The sequence below is a fragment of the Pocillopora verrucosa genome, chromosome 7, assembly GCF_036669915.1.
Source record: "Pocillopora verrucosa isolate sample1 chromosome 7, ASM3666991v2, whole genome shotgun sequence".
Taxonomy (NCBI): Eukaryota; Metazoa; Cnidaria; class Anthozoa; order Scleractinia; family Pocilloporidae; genus Pocillopora; species Pocillopora verrucosa.
In genome coordinates this window covers 24,853,973-24,868,498 of record NC_089318.1, presented here as the reverse complement: position 1 = coordinate 24,868,498, position 14,526 = coordinate 24,853,973, and the positions used below count along the sequence as shown (strand labels likewise).

The 14,526-nt window shown below is 35.0% G+C and overlaps 1 protein-coding gene and 1 pseudogene across 1 annotated transcript; both read left to right on the top strand.

Annotated features, from left to right (window-relative positions):
* The first annotated feature begins 386 nt into the window (after positions 1-386).
* Positions 387-14,059, top strand: LOC131792114 (RNA-binding protein 34-like; annotated as a pseudogene).
* LOC131792115 (leucine-rich repeat-containing protein 27-like) lies at positions 5,506-9,497 on the top strand. Its single transcript, XM_066169489.1, has one exon. The coding sequence runs from the start codon at positions 7,068-7,070 to the stop codon at positions 7,869-7,871; it is 804 nt and encodes a 267-aa protein (XP_066025586.1). The 5' UTR covers positions 5,506-7,067; the 3' UTR covers positions 7,872-9,497.
* Positions 14,060-14,526: the final 467 nt, after the last annotated feature.

Genomic DNA, 14,526 nt, shown 5'->3' with positions numbered 1-14,526 from the left:
ATGTTTTAGGATCTGAGGTCATTTTCCGCCGTTCCATGGTTTAGGATCTGAGGTCATTTTCCGCCGTTCCGTGTTTTAGGATTTGGGGTCATTTTCCGCCGTTCCGTGTTTTAGGATTTGGGTCATTTTCCGCCGTTCCTTATTCTAGGATTTGGGGTCATTTTCCGCCATTCCGCCATTCTGCCATTCCGCCATTCCGCCATTCCGCCATTCCGCCATTCCACCATTCCGCCATTCCCCCATTCCGCCATTCCGCCATTCCGCCATTCCGCCATTCCACCATTCCGCCATTCCACCGTTCCGGCTTTTAGGGTCACTCTTCTGTGAAACCTTTTTTTGGGTAGACCTCGGCCTTGAGAGACCAGCAAGGGACTGGGTATGAGTTGAGTAGTGATAATGGCGGTCACGTCGGCTAATTGTAGTGCGTTAGTTGGTTACAAAGTTGGCGAAATATCCAAAGCATTACATTCAAGAACTGAAAGTAAAACAAGAGCAGGTGACAAACTCAATTCCTTGTTCAGTTCAGCTAAAGTAATTCAACCTGAATTTGAGGCAATTGGTCCAAAGGTAAGAAATGCTACTAACTAACAAATAGAGTCCTTGCTGCTATACGTCTGTTCAGGAGGGGATCATAGATGAATTCATGTTGTCATGCTTCTGATCAGTAATAGATCACAGATGATGTCAAATTGTGTTGAGAGCGAAAAAGCGGCAGAAAAAGCTGAGAGTGTCGCTGATGATGTCTTCTAGGATCTGTTACTGCGCAGAACCACGACATCATGGAATCTACTTATTTTTTGGATAAAAAAAGAAATATTTTGTCAATGGTGAAATCATCTATGTGTATGTCCTTCAGATATATGCTTCAGCTTATCAAATAAATAGCTCAAAGATGCACAATTGTACAGATACTTTATGGTAAGAGGGGGAAGAGAAATTTGAGGATATTACATTGTATGTGAAGTACTTAGGCAGTAAATTAGCCAGTCATATTACTAGGCTGTTAGGCTTTAACAAGAATTTGATAATCATTTGTAAAATTTTGTTTCATGTTCTTCATTCAGACATGTAGAACACCTTCAAGGGATGCTCAGAATTTTGAGAGAAACTTTACAGATTGTGAAGAAATTGGAGATCTACATCAAGGTATTATGAGTTATGTTCAGGTTCAAGAGTGGCTATATAGGATTCTGTAAAGCAGGTCCTAAGCTATTCTCTCACCCATGATACAAATTATGAGGGATGATAATACATATTGTGACAATGAGAACGACAAAGTTTTGGGACATAGTGGTATAAAGCAAGCATCTCCTGGTGGGTAAGTGCACTTTCCTAGCCTGTGAGTTATCATGGCTTAATCTCTTACAAAAATCACAAGAGCCAGCAACAAATGAAGCTATGTTTGAAATCATGCTCAAACTATGAGTTGGAAGAAATAGTATGTTTGTGGTTCTACCGTATTTCTTCACCTATAAGTCGACCTCGGCTATAAGCCGAGACCCTAAAAGTTAGAGACCGTCCAACAGACTTGTGTTTTCCAAAAGAAAAAGCAAAACCATTGGCTATAAGCCGAGAGTGAAATTCTTGATTATAACCGGTCATTTGAGTGAGCGAACCCCATGGAAAAAATTGGGAAACGGCTCAACGAACACAAAAGTTAATGAATGAGAATAAACACGAAAGAAAAAAAAGCAAATCAGTGAAGATGTAAATACTACTACACGACTGCAGAAACACAACAATACTCTCAGTTACTGTAACCTGACAAATGTTTCAATCGAGGATCTCCTTAGTCACTGTTATTTTTCTCATCATGCCAAAAGCACGCCGCTCTTCATATACTATGGCTTTCAAGATAAAAGTTATCGTGGAAGCTGAGGCTGTAGAAAACAGCACGGAAATTGCTTGAGATTATGGACTTAGCAAGTTCATGGTGTGACACTGGAGAAGAGACCAGGCGACTATTCTTTCTGGCAAACTTAAGATGTCTGCCAGATGTGCAAAAATGGGCCGTTTTGCTCCCAAGTGTCTCAAACTAGACAAGCAAGCAACAGAGTGGTTTTCACAGCAGAGAGACCAAACATTTCATTTGTAATGTGAAATGAGATGAGTTTTTGCTGAGTTGAGTGAGATTGTCTTTCAATGCATGGGAAGCAAAGAATCTGATTGGTGGTCGGAAATATGTTGTTGTCATGACAGTTATAAGGCATGTCACCTAGAGAGTGCTGCAGTCACAGAATTTACGGTCATTTTGCATTAACATTAAATTTGTACTTTTTTTGAATCCCAAACCCTCGGCTATAAGCCAAACAAATGTCAAATACTGAAAAAATCGCTCGGCTTATAGGTGAAGAAATCAGTAATTTTCCTCTGTTTAATTGGTTTTGGAAAATTATTATCTTACTAAGACAATGAATAACTTAATAATATGCATTTTAAATGAAAGGTCCTGTCTAAGTTTAATTTTTATTGTGCAATAAAAGGAAAGGAGTGTTAAATTTCCCAAAAATACAGGTTAAAAAAAATTACAATTTCTTTGCTTTAAAGAATTAGCAGTATTGAATTGAAAAGGATGTTTATTTCAAGGATTTTGCTGTAACATAAATTTACAACCAAAGAATGACTGCATAACCAACACAACTTCATAGTTTGGATTTTGTGATGCTTCTGTTTGTTCACTGTGTACAGTTTAAGCTTGCTTGTGAAAGCTAGCAAGGTTTGATAATTTTTTACATTTGCTTTTTAAATTTGAGAAGGAATCAGTGAAAACTCTCAGGTAAGCAGAGGTGATGCAAATAATTTAGGTGAAAGGAAAATGATGTACAGTGGTGTTGGATCAACAACTTGATGGAAGTTAAACTTTTGTACATTCTTAAGACTGTTGTCTCTTTATTCATGATATTATACAGTGAAATCTGAAATTTTATGAATTTAGAGTGAAGTTCGCAAAATGGAAAAAACTAACTTTTGAAATTTCTGCCAGTAAACTTAAGTGTAATATGGTGATAATCATCTTCACAGAAATTATTTTAGTGAAATTATTTTATTTGAAATATTACCTGCTTTGGTTGATACCATAAATTCACAATGGTCCTGTGTTGTGGAAAATGACATAATTGCAATTTCTGATATGCACTAACTCAATAACATTCTTTGAGTAGGAAGAAAAAATTTCTCATATATAATAGAAACAAACAGATTTTCAAAATACACTTGAAGATTAAAGGATATCGAGGTGAAATTTTGGACAGATATATCTCTGAGGCTAATATTACTGGGAGGGAAAAGTCACTCAAAAACAAAGAAAATAGCACTCTAAAGAAAATATTGCCCTTTGGAACACAATATCTTTTGGCTCTGCCTAACTTCAAGAACACAGTGATGGAGAATTGGAATCTTATTCAAAACCATTTACACTCAAGAGTAGTATTTAAAAGCCAACCCAGTATGATGTTGAAAAGGAAGGTCATTAAAAGATATCCTGGTTAGAACTAATCAACAAAGGCAAAAGATTTAAAATTTCTTGGAAATGGCAGGTGTCATGCTGGCCCATCAACAAATCTTAAAAGAAATCAACCTATTTTCTTACTGGGTTTGTTCACTTCAAGGTAGTTGTCCTCCAAATACATTTCCTTGGTTTTGGTGCAACTGTTTTTTTCACTAAATTATGTGGAATTGGTTCCCGGGATGATGTCATGAGCCAACCAATCCCATTAACCCTATTTTTTGGTCGAGAACATGAAGGAGGCCTATTTTGGGTTCTTTGAAATTCATTAAAATAAAATCAGTGAAATAGATGTCACAGCAATTCTTTTTTAATTTGGTATCAGTAAAACAAGGAGATTTATATTGTTGAAAAGAATTCCTGGGGGTTAGAGGCACTTTAAAACCAATGCTATAATTGGAATGGTTTGAGATATCTAAAAAAACATCAGTTAGTTTCAAGGATGTGGAAAGATCCTTTCAGTAGAAGTTTTACATGGGTACAATTTTATCTGCTTGTTAATTCCTATTTAGCTCTTTTCTTTATTAGTTCATGGTTAGGGTTTAGGTCTAGGGCTTATTTAATTAGGTTTATTGAGATGTGACTTTTATGAACCTTTTATAATCAGATATTTTGTTTTGATTTGGAATTTGTTTTACACATACTAGATTTTACCAGCCATTCAAGAAAAAGAAAGGAAGTATTAAGGTAAGAGTAATTTTCAACCCAAAACCTATTCAGAAATTATTTCTTCACCTAGAATACACAATCATAAATAATAATATCTGAAATGGTGTGAATTCTGAAGTAAAGCCACAACTAAATGATTGAACTTTTTTTCAAAAGTAGCATGTGTTGCACAGAGCATAAGGTGACAAAAAGAGCAAACTGTGTGGAAACAACAGACTTAGCTAAAATGGCTGGAATTAAAATATTTTGTTTTGTTTGTTTTTGTTGTTTTTTTCTTTACCTTACCTGTGATTTCAATACCAATTACCATCTGGATTGTGTTCTTTTAGTGATGATGAAGATATGGTGGTTAAGAATCCTAGTAAAAAATGCAAGAAATCCTGTGAGGCAGTAGAAAATCCAGAAAGAGTAGCCAGGACTGTCTTTGTGGGAAACCTTCCTGTGACATTATCAAGAAAGGTCAGTACCAATATATAATCAGAAGTACAGCCTTTTATTAAAAATCCAGAAATTGTCACCTAACAGGATTTTCATTAAGTGCTGACTATCTCCTAAAAATCTGGGTACCTTGATTCTGAGCTGCCTCCTTTTTCTAAGATAAAGTGTGTTAGTTGAGAACACTTAACTTTGATAAAAATTAATACAAATCACTGCGACATAAAATTTATGGACCGACAACTTTCTTTAAAGCCATTTTTGCATTCCACCAAGACATGTGCTGTTACCTTTTCCCACCAGTTGAGCATTTTTCTAACCTCTACCTGGCGCATGTTTACCAAGCCAACTGACTGCCATACTGCTTTGCATCCACCTCCAAAAGAATTAATTAAAAAGCATTTGAGAGCCTCCATCTTGTGGGAGAGCATTCCCTTACATGTAGCCATGGGGAAGAAGGTCTAAAATTGTTGGCCAATTACTGCATGTAATAGGCCTTCTACTTGATAACTTATTGAGAACCTTGTGAAAGGTTTGGGTACCAATAGTGTGAAACTTATTAAATTGGTAGAATATGGTTTATTGACACTGAGCAAGCTGATGTTTGGTTTCCAGGAAAATCACTTCCTAGATCAAGGAAGTATCAATTCCCATACACTGTATGTGACTTGTTGCAAGCATAGATAAAAAGTTGGAAAGAACTGCTGTGAACTGTTGTCAAAATTTGTAAACTCAGTTAGTCAGGGATATTTTACATTTGCTAGAGAAAAGTAAGGGCTATGGCTTTGGCAACCACAAGAGATGTTCACTTTTAAATTTTTTTTTTAAGAAACTGAAACAGATGTTTGCCATTTATGGTGAAGTGGAGAGTGTTCGATTTCGCTCAGCGGTAGGTGCTTTCTAGTATTTGTGGAATAAATAAATATTCTTTAACACAATGTATAGAACAGAGAGTGTAGAGAACAGAAGATGTACAGGAACATATCTTCCATATTTCTGACAATATATTTTGAATATTTTTGATTCCCATTTTATGCCCTAGTTGATCAAACCAAGTCAAAATGACTATGACAGCAGTCACTTGACTCTGTTTTTCCAGCGGCAGGACTGTTCTCTAAAATTAACACAAAATTTTGTGGAGAACTTCAATAGATGTTTTGTTTAAGAAAACAAGATAACCACCATGACTTAAGAACTTCACCAATTCTCACTAATCACGACATTTGCGACTAAAAGCAAGCTGTAGGACTTGGGGCACTTTGAGGTTTTTAAGCTATAGTTTATTTTAAATTTATTTGAATCACTAAGTGATCAAACTTAGGAGGTAGGTATTTTTTTAACCCTTTAACTCCCAAGATCTGATTGTTAATTCTACCTTCTAGCTGCTACACATTTCCTTATTAATTAATTATGAGAATTTGGTGTTTGATCAAGATAACAACTTCTACCTGATGAGTTTGAGTATTCTTATTACCTATTTGTGGGGTAATGTATGGATATTACAGGGAGAAGTTACACATCAATCACTTGTGGGAGTTGAAGGGTTTTAATTGGCTCTGACAGTTGGGTTAGAGTTTCACTACTGTAGTGCACAAGAGTTGGGCTGGACTTTCACTACTGTAGTGCACAAGAGTTGGGCTGGACTTTCACTACTGTAGTGCACAAGAGTTGGGCTGGACTTTCACTACTGTAGTGCACAAGAGTTGGGCTGGACCAATGGAGTGAGACATAATCATTGAGTGGAACTGGTTTAATTTCATTTGTTTGCATCCCTGACATGCTGATATATGTGAAGCTGGTCATCCTTGAAATTTTATTCCACAAATTAAAAGAATAAATGCCAAAAATTATTGAACAGGTTTCCAACACCAATAAGATAATGGAATTTAATTGATGGGTTGAATAATTAATGAGCCTTGTCTCCTTTCCAGTTTTCTGTTGCACTAGTATTTTCTGCAATTGAACACAGCAATTGGTCACCATTTTTCATTTGATTTATTTTCTGCTGCTTAAATTTGTTGTTGTTGTCGTTTTTTTGTCTGAAAAACCCTTACAAACCAGGATTTAAACATTTTATTTATTGCCATTGTTTGTTCCATCAAATTGCAGAGTATTTGTTTCAATAGGCAAATAATATTGTGGAATAGCTGATAAAGAAATCTTCTCCTCCACTGGCATGTTTACTTGTCTTTGCTTATATGGTCCAACAATACTTTTGACTGTATTGACATATTCAGGAAGAAACAATTTATTTTCACAGTTTGTTGCCTTATTAAGTGTAACCCTTAATTCAGAAGAATAAAATATTCATCCTAGACAGTTGTTAATAATTAATGAGCTAAGAGTATATTTCAGGTTTTGAGTGAGTAATGTTTTGACAACCTGGCAGTTTTTCAGTAATTGCTGGACAAAAACTGATAAGCTAATACACAAGTTTGTGGGCAGTATTGTCAGAAACATGGAAGATCCTCATGAACAGAACAAGGGAATTTTGAAAGCATTAGAAACTGTTGCAAAGAAAGGTCTTGATTCATTGGATTTGAACATAAATGGCATTCAAAAAATTCCGAGAGGATTAGGTGAACTCAATCTTTCTCATCTGAAATATTTTTATCTACAAGGTAATAACATATCCTTCTTACCAGATGAGTTTTTTCCCAGTCTTCAAAATCTGGTGTGGCTTGATCTGAGAGACAACAAACTTCATGAAATTCCACAGAACATTGGAGAGCACAGGAATATAAAGACATTGTTGTTAGGGAGAAATCAGCTCAAATTTCTCCCATTGGAGTTAGGAGTCATTAGGACACTAACAGGGCTAAATTTATCAAATAACCCTCTCAAAGAGCCTCCACATAGTGTGGTTGAAAGGGGAGTTCATGCCATTAAGCACTATCTATTGATTAAGCTTGGGGTGAATCCAGAAAACTTTAAATATGATGCAACTGAATCAAAATACCACAGGACAGAGAGTGGATCAGATAGCTCACATACAGCAAATGTGGAAAAGAAAAATAACTGCAGGGATGGCATAGATATCTTACAGATGGCGGATGGTAGCATTCTTGATAATAGTAATCAGGGTACATCAAAGGTAGTTTGCCCAAGGGAAGCCATGGCCTATTATGGGGCACTGCTTGGCAACATTCCAAAATCCTACATCTTTAAACCATGGAAGACAGGAGTCTTTTTCAAAAAAGAAGAGATGGGGATTGATCCCTCACTGAAAAATTGTGACAAAGACAACAATGAAAAACAGTGACTCATTTATATGGTTATTGACCTTATGGAAGACAGACTTACCATGTAATGTGTGTCAACATGGTGCAATGTTCAAAACCCTTTGTGACAAAAATTTATAAAAGTAGGAACTGGTTTAGGTTTTGGCAAGTGCAGTCAAAACTGTCACTAGCTGTGAAGTCAAAAAGGGTAGACTAAAGTTGTGTTTTTTATTATATTACTGAATGTAAATCAACTGATCTAGAAAATCACATGAATCAAAAAATAAAAAAAAAATAGTGTAGTATGGCTGCTCATGTCACTTGTCAAGTGACTGGAAGTGGCTGTAGGTCACCTTGCTGGAGATGATCAGCACTGGCTCATCAGCTGCTTAACACAAATGGTGGTCTTAAGCATTAGACACTGCAGCCTGATTAATGTAAAAAATGTTAAACAACCTTATTTACCTTACCTCTCTATGGCCAAGTTGAGATTTCCTCTGTAAATGGTACTTGGGCAGTAAATTAGCCAGTCATATTACTAGGCTGTTAGGCTTTGCAGTCCTACATCTTTAAACCATGGAAGACAGGAGTCTTTTTCAAAAAAGGAGAGATGGGGATTGATCCCTCACTGAAAAATTGTGACAAAGACAACAATGAAAAACAATGACTCATTTATGTGGTTATTGTCTAATTTTGTGCATGACTGTGAAAGACTACTAAACAACATCAAGTAAAATATTTTCATTTTAATTCTTGAGTTATTTGTCAGTCCTGATGGCTTCTGGGAGATTGTCCAGAGCTTTAAACTTGCAGCTTGAAATGCTCAATGTCCTAAAATGTGTTTGCTCTGAGCACAAGGGAAGTTGTGATTGCAAATGTCATACTTTGATTTTTGTCTACAATTTTAAATTGGTTATTAAATATTTTCTTCATTTAGATGTTAATAGTAACTCATTAAGTAAGCATGAAATTTGTGGGTGTAATAGGTATGATGGCCAAGAAATGAAGCCCTGTAATGAGTCATATCATAGCATTCTGAACCCTCTCTCTTTGCAGTTGACTGTTTTTTTGTTCACACCTGTCATATCACAGTACAAATTGTTATGAAAAGTACTCTAATTTGCTTCTGATTAAATAGTTTTACTTTTGATGCAAATCAAACCAAGCACTCTTTTCTCATACTCATGTTAATTTCCAAAGATGAAAAATTCAATAGTTTTTGAGGAATAAAGGTTCATAACAAATCATCCAGTATTGAATGTCTTTGATGCATGTTCTCAAGACAACAGTTCCTAATATCTCATCCATGTGCATGTTTTTGGGCTAATTTTGTGTTGGGAAGGACTTGAGGAAGATAGTTTGCAATGACATTGAAGGGAATCCTACATCAAACAAGACAAAGAAAGTGACCAAGGCAACTGAGAGAGATATACGCAAACTAATGCTTTAGAGCTGATTCACACGTGCAAACCTCTAGAAACCTTGTTTCTAAGAAGCATTTCAGTCTCTCCTAAGAAAGAGATGTTAACAGAAACTCTATGATCAAACATGTATATCCTTTTGCAATGTGCTCGAATTTCTTATTGGAGAGCAACTTTGTTTGTCATAAGTACAATTATGAATTAAAGCTTCATGTACATTCTGTACCTTATTAATTGTGCTTCTTTTTTGCAGGCGCTTGCCAAACCAGGTCTATCAAGAAAAGTGGCAATGAAAAAGTAATGTTACAAACATGTGTTTAGCACCTGTTTCAAATTAGTCATTTTAGGTGGTATATTGTTTCATCTGTTCCTTTAATTTTGTGTGGCAGTATTTAAAAAAATCTCAAGGAGAAAAATGGCCCATTATTAAAAGGTGAATCATCATGACTTGTATTGGCCTTAAAATGCTTGCAGCAAATTGATTACACTGTCAGTAAATATTGATTAAAGTACAAAATTGGAAATCTGTCCTCAATAACCTCAGTAACAGTACAAGGCAAATATGCAAACTGAGTTCTGCAGAGTGCATGCTCTGATCCAATCTTTGATATGTTTCTGCACTTTAGGCTTGACTTCATAAGGTAGTTAGACACAGTTTTTTAGTTATTTCCTTATATTTTCAGCTTGGATTTATGGCTCACATGCTTTTAACTCAAGCTATAAATCCAAGCTGGAAAAACTTGGTCCATAACTTACAGTTTGGACCTCAAACTTGGTTAGTAAGAGGTAAATATTTGAAAATGTTGCCATGTATATCAAATTTATATGGCTCAATACAAATGCAAAACAGTTGTTAGTCTTCTGATTGTCTCCTCTGGAGGAGAAATATAATAGAAACATTTGCCTTACCCTGTTGTGTTGTTTTGAAGTATAGCAACTAAAGGTTGTTATTACATATGTTTTGTAGCATCAATTGTGCACTACCTAATGAAGCGTTCTTTTTTCTTTTACAGAAGAGAGTTTCATTCAGATCGACACAATATCAATGCCTATGTTGTATTCAAAGAGAGGAAGAGTGCAGTCAAATCTTTAAGCAGGTGTTGATTGAAGTTTTTAACTTAACTTTCTCCATCTGTTGTATAATTCTTCAATTTTTTAATTAATAATATCTCATACATGTTTAATGAAATTGAGCAGATAGTATATCACCTGTTAAGTAAGGAATGATGAAGTTGTCTAACAAAACTTGATGTACCAAATTCTGTCTTCTTTTTGCCAACAGTAATGGTTTAGAAGTTGGTGGTTTTCACATCAGAGTTGATATAACTGGAAAAGATATTGAGGTATGGTAGAACTATTGCTTATTACCACTTTGTTTTTGTCCAATAGATATAATTATATTCATTATAATCACTGATAATTGTATACCATACTATAGCATGCTCCTACCCACTAGGAGGGCTAAGTTTTTGAAGGAAGACATAAGTTGTAGTCATAAAATGGAATGTTAAATCAAATGTAACGATAGAAAGAATGATCACCTAAAGCAAACACCAGTAGATAGAATGGTAACCCTATGCCAATTTTTTAACTTTATATACATTCTCTTTTTCTTTTTGGTGTCAGCATGATCACACCAGATCAATATTTGTCGGAAATTTACCTTTTGGTGAGTCATCAAAGTCAAGTTATCTTTTTTGGTCAAGGCTCAATATCAAATACTTGTGTGACATTTAAGTTGTAACTTATCACAGATACTACATAGTATTTAGGTTTAATCTATTAATTAGAGAGATATTAATTTATTTAATCTCTGCCTGGGCAATAAATGCAGTTTGTTTCTGGAACAGGGAAGGCTTTCTAATTTCAAAATGTTTAGACTCCATATGGTGTACATTTATTCGGTGTGCTCTCCCTTTTTCAACACTTTTTTATTTTCTTCCTCCTAACAGTGACACCAGAGGGCCATTTTGTTTAAAATATGAGAAATAATCCCAGGGTTTAGTGTTTCATGTTGATATGTAGTAGCATTTTAAAATGGTATAAAAGTTTTTGTTGAGGCCTTAAGCCACTAGGAAGAATAAATAAAATTAAAAACAAGTCTGAGCTGTAGTTGATCCATGGCTTCACCTAGGTTTATGTCATGTTTTGATTTGGTTCTGTTTTTGTTTTCTATACAATTTTACAAAGTAAATTTTCTCACTGTCCTTTTCTTTTCCCTTCTTTTTCATTTTCCTGACACTGAGATAAGATCACAATCTAATACACATTTAAAAAATTAACTGCAATGCAAGTTACAACCCCCCCCCCCCCCCCCATCCAGTGTTGTACATTCTTAGAAAATCAAGTGCCACATTATTCAGGGGAAGAACAGGTGGGAGTTCAAAGATTTTGTTGCTGATTGTTGCTTAGCAATTTATGCCACCCATAACAAATCAAAGCCAACTTACCTTGGATTTAGCACTGACTGCTTTTCAAACAACTAGCCTATAGTTACCTTGCCAGAGTCATGTTTCTATTTTTTCAATTTTATTATTATTATTATTATTATTATTATAGTTATTTTAATCATTATGATTATCATCACAAGTATTATTAATATTACCATAATTGTTTCAGAACACTGTTTACAATTACATTTAAAGTACTAACTATGATGAACTATTATCATAGTGATATCAGACTGTAAACCCTTTAACTCCCATGGGTGACCAAGACAGAATTCCTCTTCACAATATTGATACCAAATCAAGGAGATAAGTGGTGAGGACCAAGAAAAGTATCAATTAGGGGATTATTAGTTGATCCAATACCAAATTCTCAGATGTAACATCAGAAGACTTGTAGAGTAGACAGTCAGGAGAATTACTCATGACTTCTTGGGAGTTAAAGGGTTAATTATCTGCCACATCATGAGCCTTGACCTATAGTCTTGTATGCTTTGAGGCATTTTGTAAATTTCATTTGTAGATACTGAGGAGGAACCACTGAGGCAAGCCTTCAGTGAATTTGGTGAAATTGAGGGTGTTCGAATTGTTAGGGACAGCAAAACTGGTGCAGGGAAGGGCTTTGGATTCATCCTCTTTACGGTAAGTAAACCAAGATCAGTCCCACTGTACCTGTCTAGGATACACAACAAACAAAGCCAGCATAATCACAAAATGAACAAGCATTTTGTGTTAAGGTATTTAAGTCAAAGTCCCCTGTACACTTTCACTCAGAATGTTTTTTTGTTTTCTTTTCTTTACAGGAAAGAGATGGAGTGATGTTTGCTTTGAGAAGGCATAAAATAGAATTCCAAGGTCGACAGTTACGCATCTTCCCATCCACAGAAAATCCCCATTTAGGTAAAGTCATGATATTTATATCAAGGCAGAGGATGTGTGTGCCCTCTAGGACTAATTCCTGCATCTTACAGAATCCTCACATCCTTAAGGCTTAGAAAAATTGTTTTTGAGTCTCAGTCTCACACAATTTCCTCTTTGTAACAAAGAAAAGGCTGGGTTTACATATCCAAGTATAGAGCTGGTTGGAGGTTAAATTCAAAAGGCAAATAAATTTATAAAAGGCTGGTAGAAATTGAAATGAATACCCTAAAAAATAGGTGAAGAGTAATAAAAAGTAAAAAGTTGTGAAAAGTAACAGCAGCTGGGTTAATTAATTTCCTCTCTTCTTCAGGTCAGTTAAAAAGTGTTAAAAAAGGTAAACCTGTGGCTTATGCATTCAGTGGAATCACCTCCAAGAAATCCACAAGATATGATTGTAGAGGAAAAAAATGCAACAGAGGTCCTGCTAAAAGTTATGCAAACAACAAGAAACAAAGCATAAGAAGTTCAAGAGTCCAAAAAAACGGAAATAAGAAGTTGAAATCATCATGGAATGAAAAGGGAACTGAAAGTGTTCCAAGGTCAAATAACATAAGAAAAAAGAAATAAGCAACATTGTAAGACTCTGGGAGTAATGTTTATTTTTTTTGTCTAATGTTCCAGAAGGGGAAATTTTACATTCAGTTACACACAAAAAGAAAAAAAAAACTAAAAGATAGTGGTTGAACATATGTCCATAGGAATTATTAAAATTGTACATTCCTAATAATAAAAACTATCAGAATAAAATAGTATTCATTACAACCTACCTATTAATTTCCGTGCAATTCTATCAAAATCACTGGAAAAGTTATCATGCAATAACACCCATTTGCATCAATATTTGTCTAGTACTGATTATTTTCATAAGAAAAAAACAAAGCCAGCAGAAAAAAGCCTGCTCAAGTGTTGCACTCTTATTTCTTTATTGCTTAAGAAAAACAAACTTATTGTGTAGAATCCAGTGGTAGTGATGATGAAAAGTTCGTCCCAAGTACTGCTACAGAAAGCACAAAAAAGTCAAAATTTGCTGTCAATGCATGATACAAAGATTAATAGGAGGGTTATAAAAAAACCTGCTTCACCTAGCAGCTAAATATTCATTTCTCAGACATCATCTCAGTGGCAGACATCAGTTGACATACCAGCTGCCAGAAAGGGGCATACTTAATAAATATGGCGCTATAAATTGTGCAACTATTTTTCTTGTTTTTCTCAAGTTTTATTGTTTCATGTCTAACTTAAGTACTCATAATTTGTGTTCTATTAATGTTGTTACTTAAGAATGTAAATTTTTATTCACTTAAAGTGAGCAGTAGCCTATTTCTGAAGCAGCTATGCTACCCTCACGAGCCCAAACCAATATTTTCAAATTTCAATTTGCTGATTAATAGGGCTAACTTATAGCAAACTTACAGAACAATAGTGTATGCAACAAAAACATTCTGTTTACTGTGATTTTTTTTCTGGTTCTCATGTATCTGGGCAAATAGGAAGTGAAGAGAAGGGAATAAGTTTCTAAAGAAACTGTAGTGCTATGCACTGGGGGAGTATAACAAGATAATTTTGGTTTTATCAACTGAGTTGATAATGTAAATTGGCCGCCATAAAGTGTTTCAAGGCTGACGTTTTGAGCTTTAGCCCTCCATCAGAACAAATAGAATACAAGAAATATAGGAGGTGAAATATCAGGTTATCAGGGCTGGTGTAGTAAGAAGAGCTAGTATACATCTGTACAGCCAGGGTTAGATTTCCTTCAGCCTATCTCTGTTAAATTTTAATGTTTGTATTGCATTGTTTGGTGCTTAAGCTACAAATATTCTGGGTGCCATGTTTCACCAAAACTGAGATTTCTGAATGTTTTTTATTCTTTCTTAGAATCGTCAGGATTACTTGTAATGCCTAGAACA

What these genes read in the sequence shown, in the direction of transcription:
- LOC131792115 (XM_066169489.1), top strand. Translation starts at nt 7,068, where the DNA reads ATGGAAGATCCTCATGAACAGAACAAGGGAATTTTGAAAGCATTAGAA.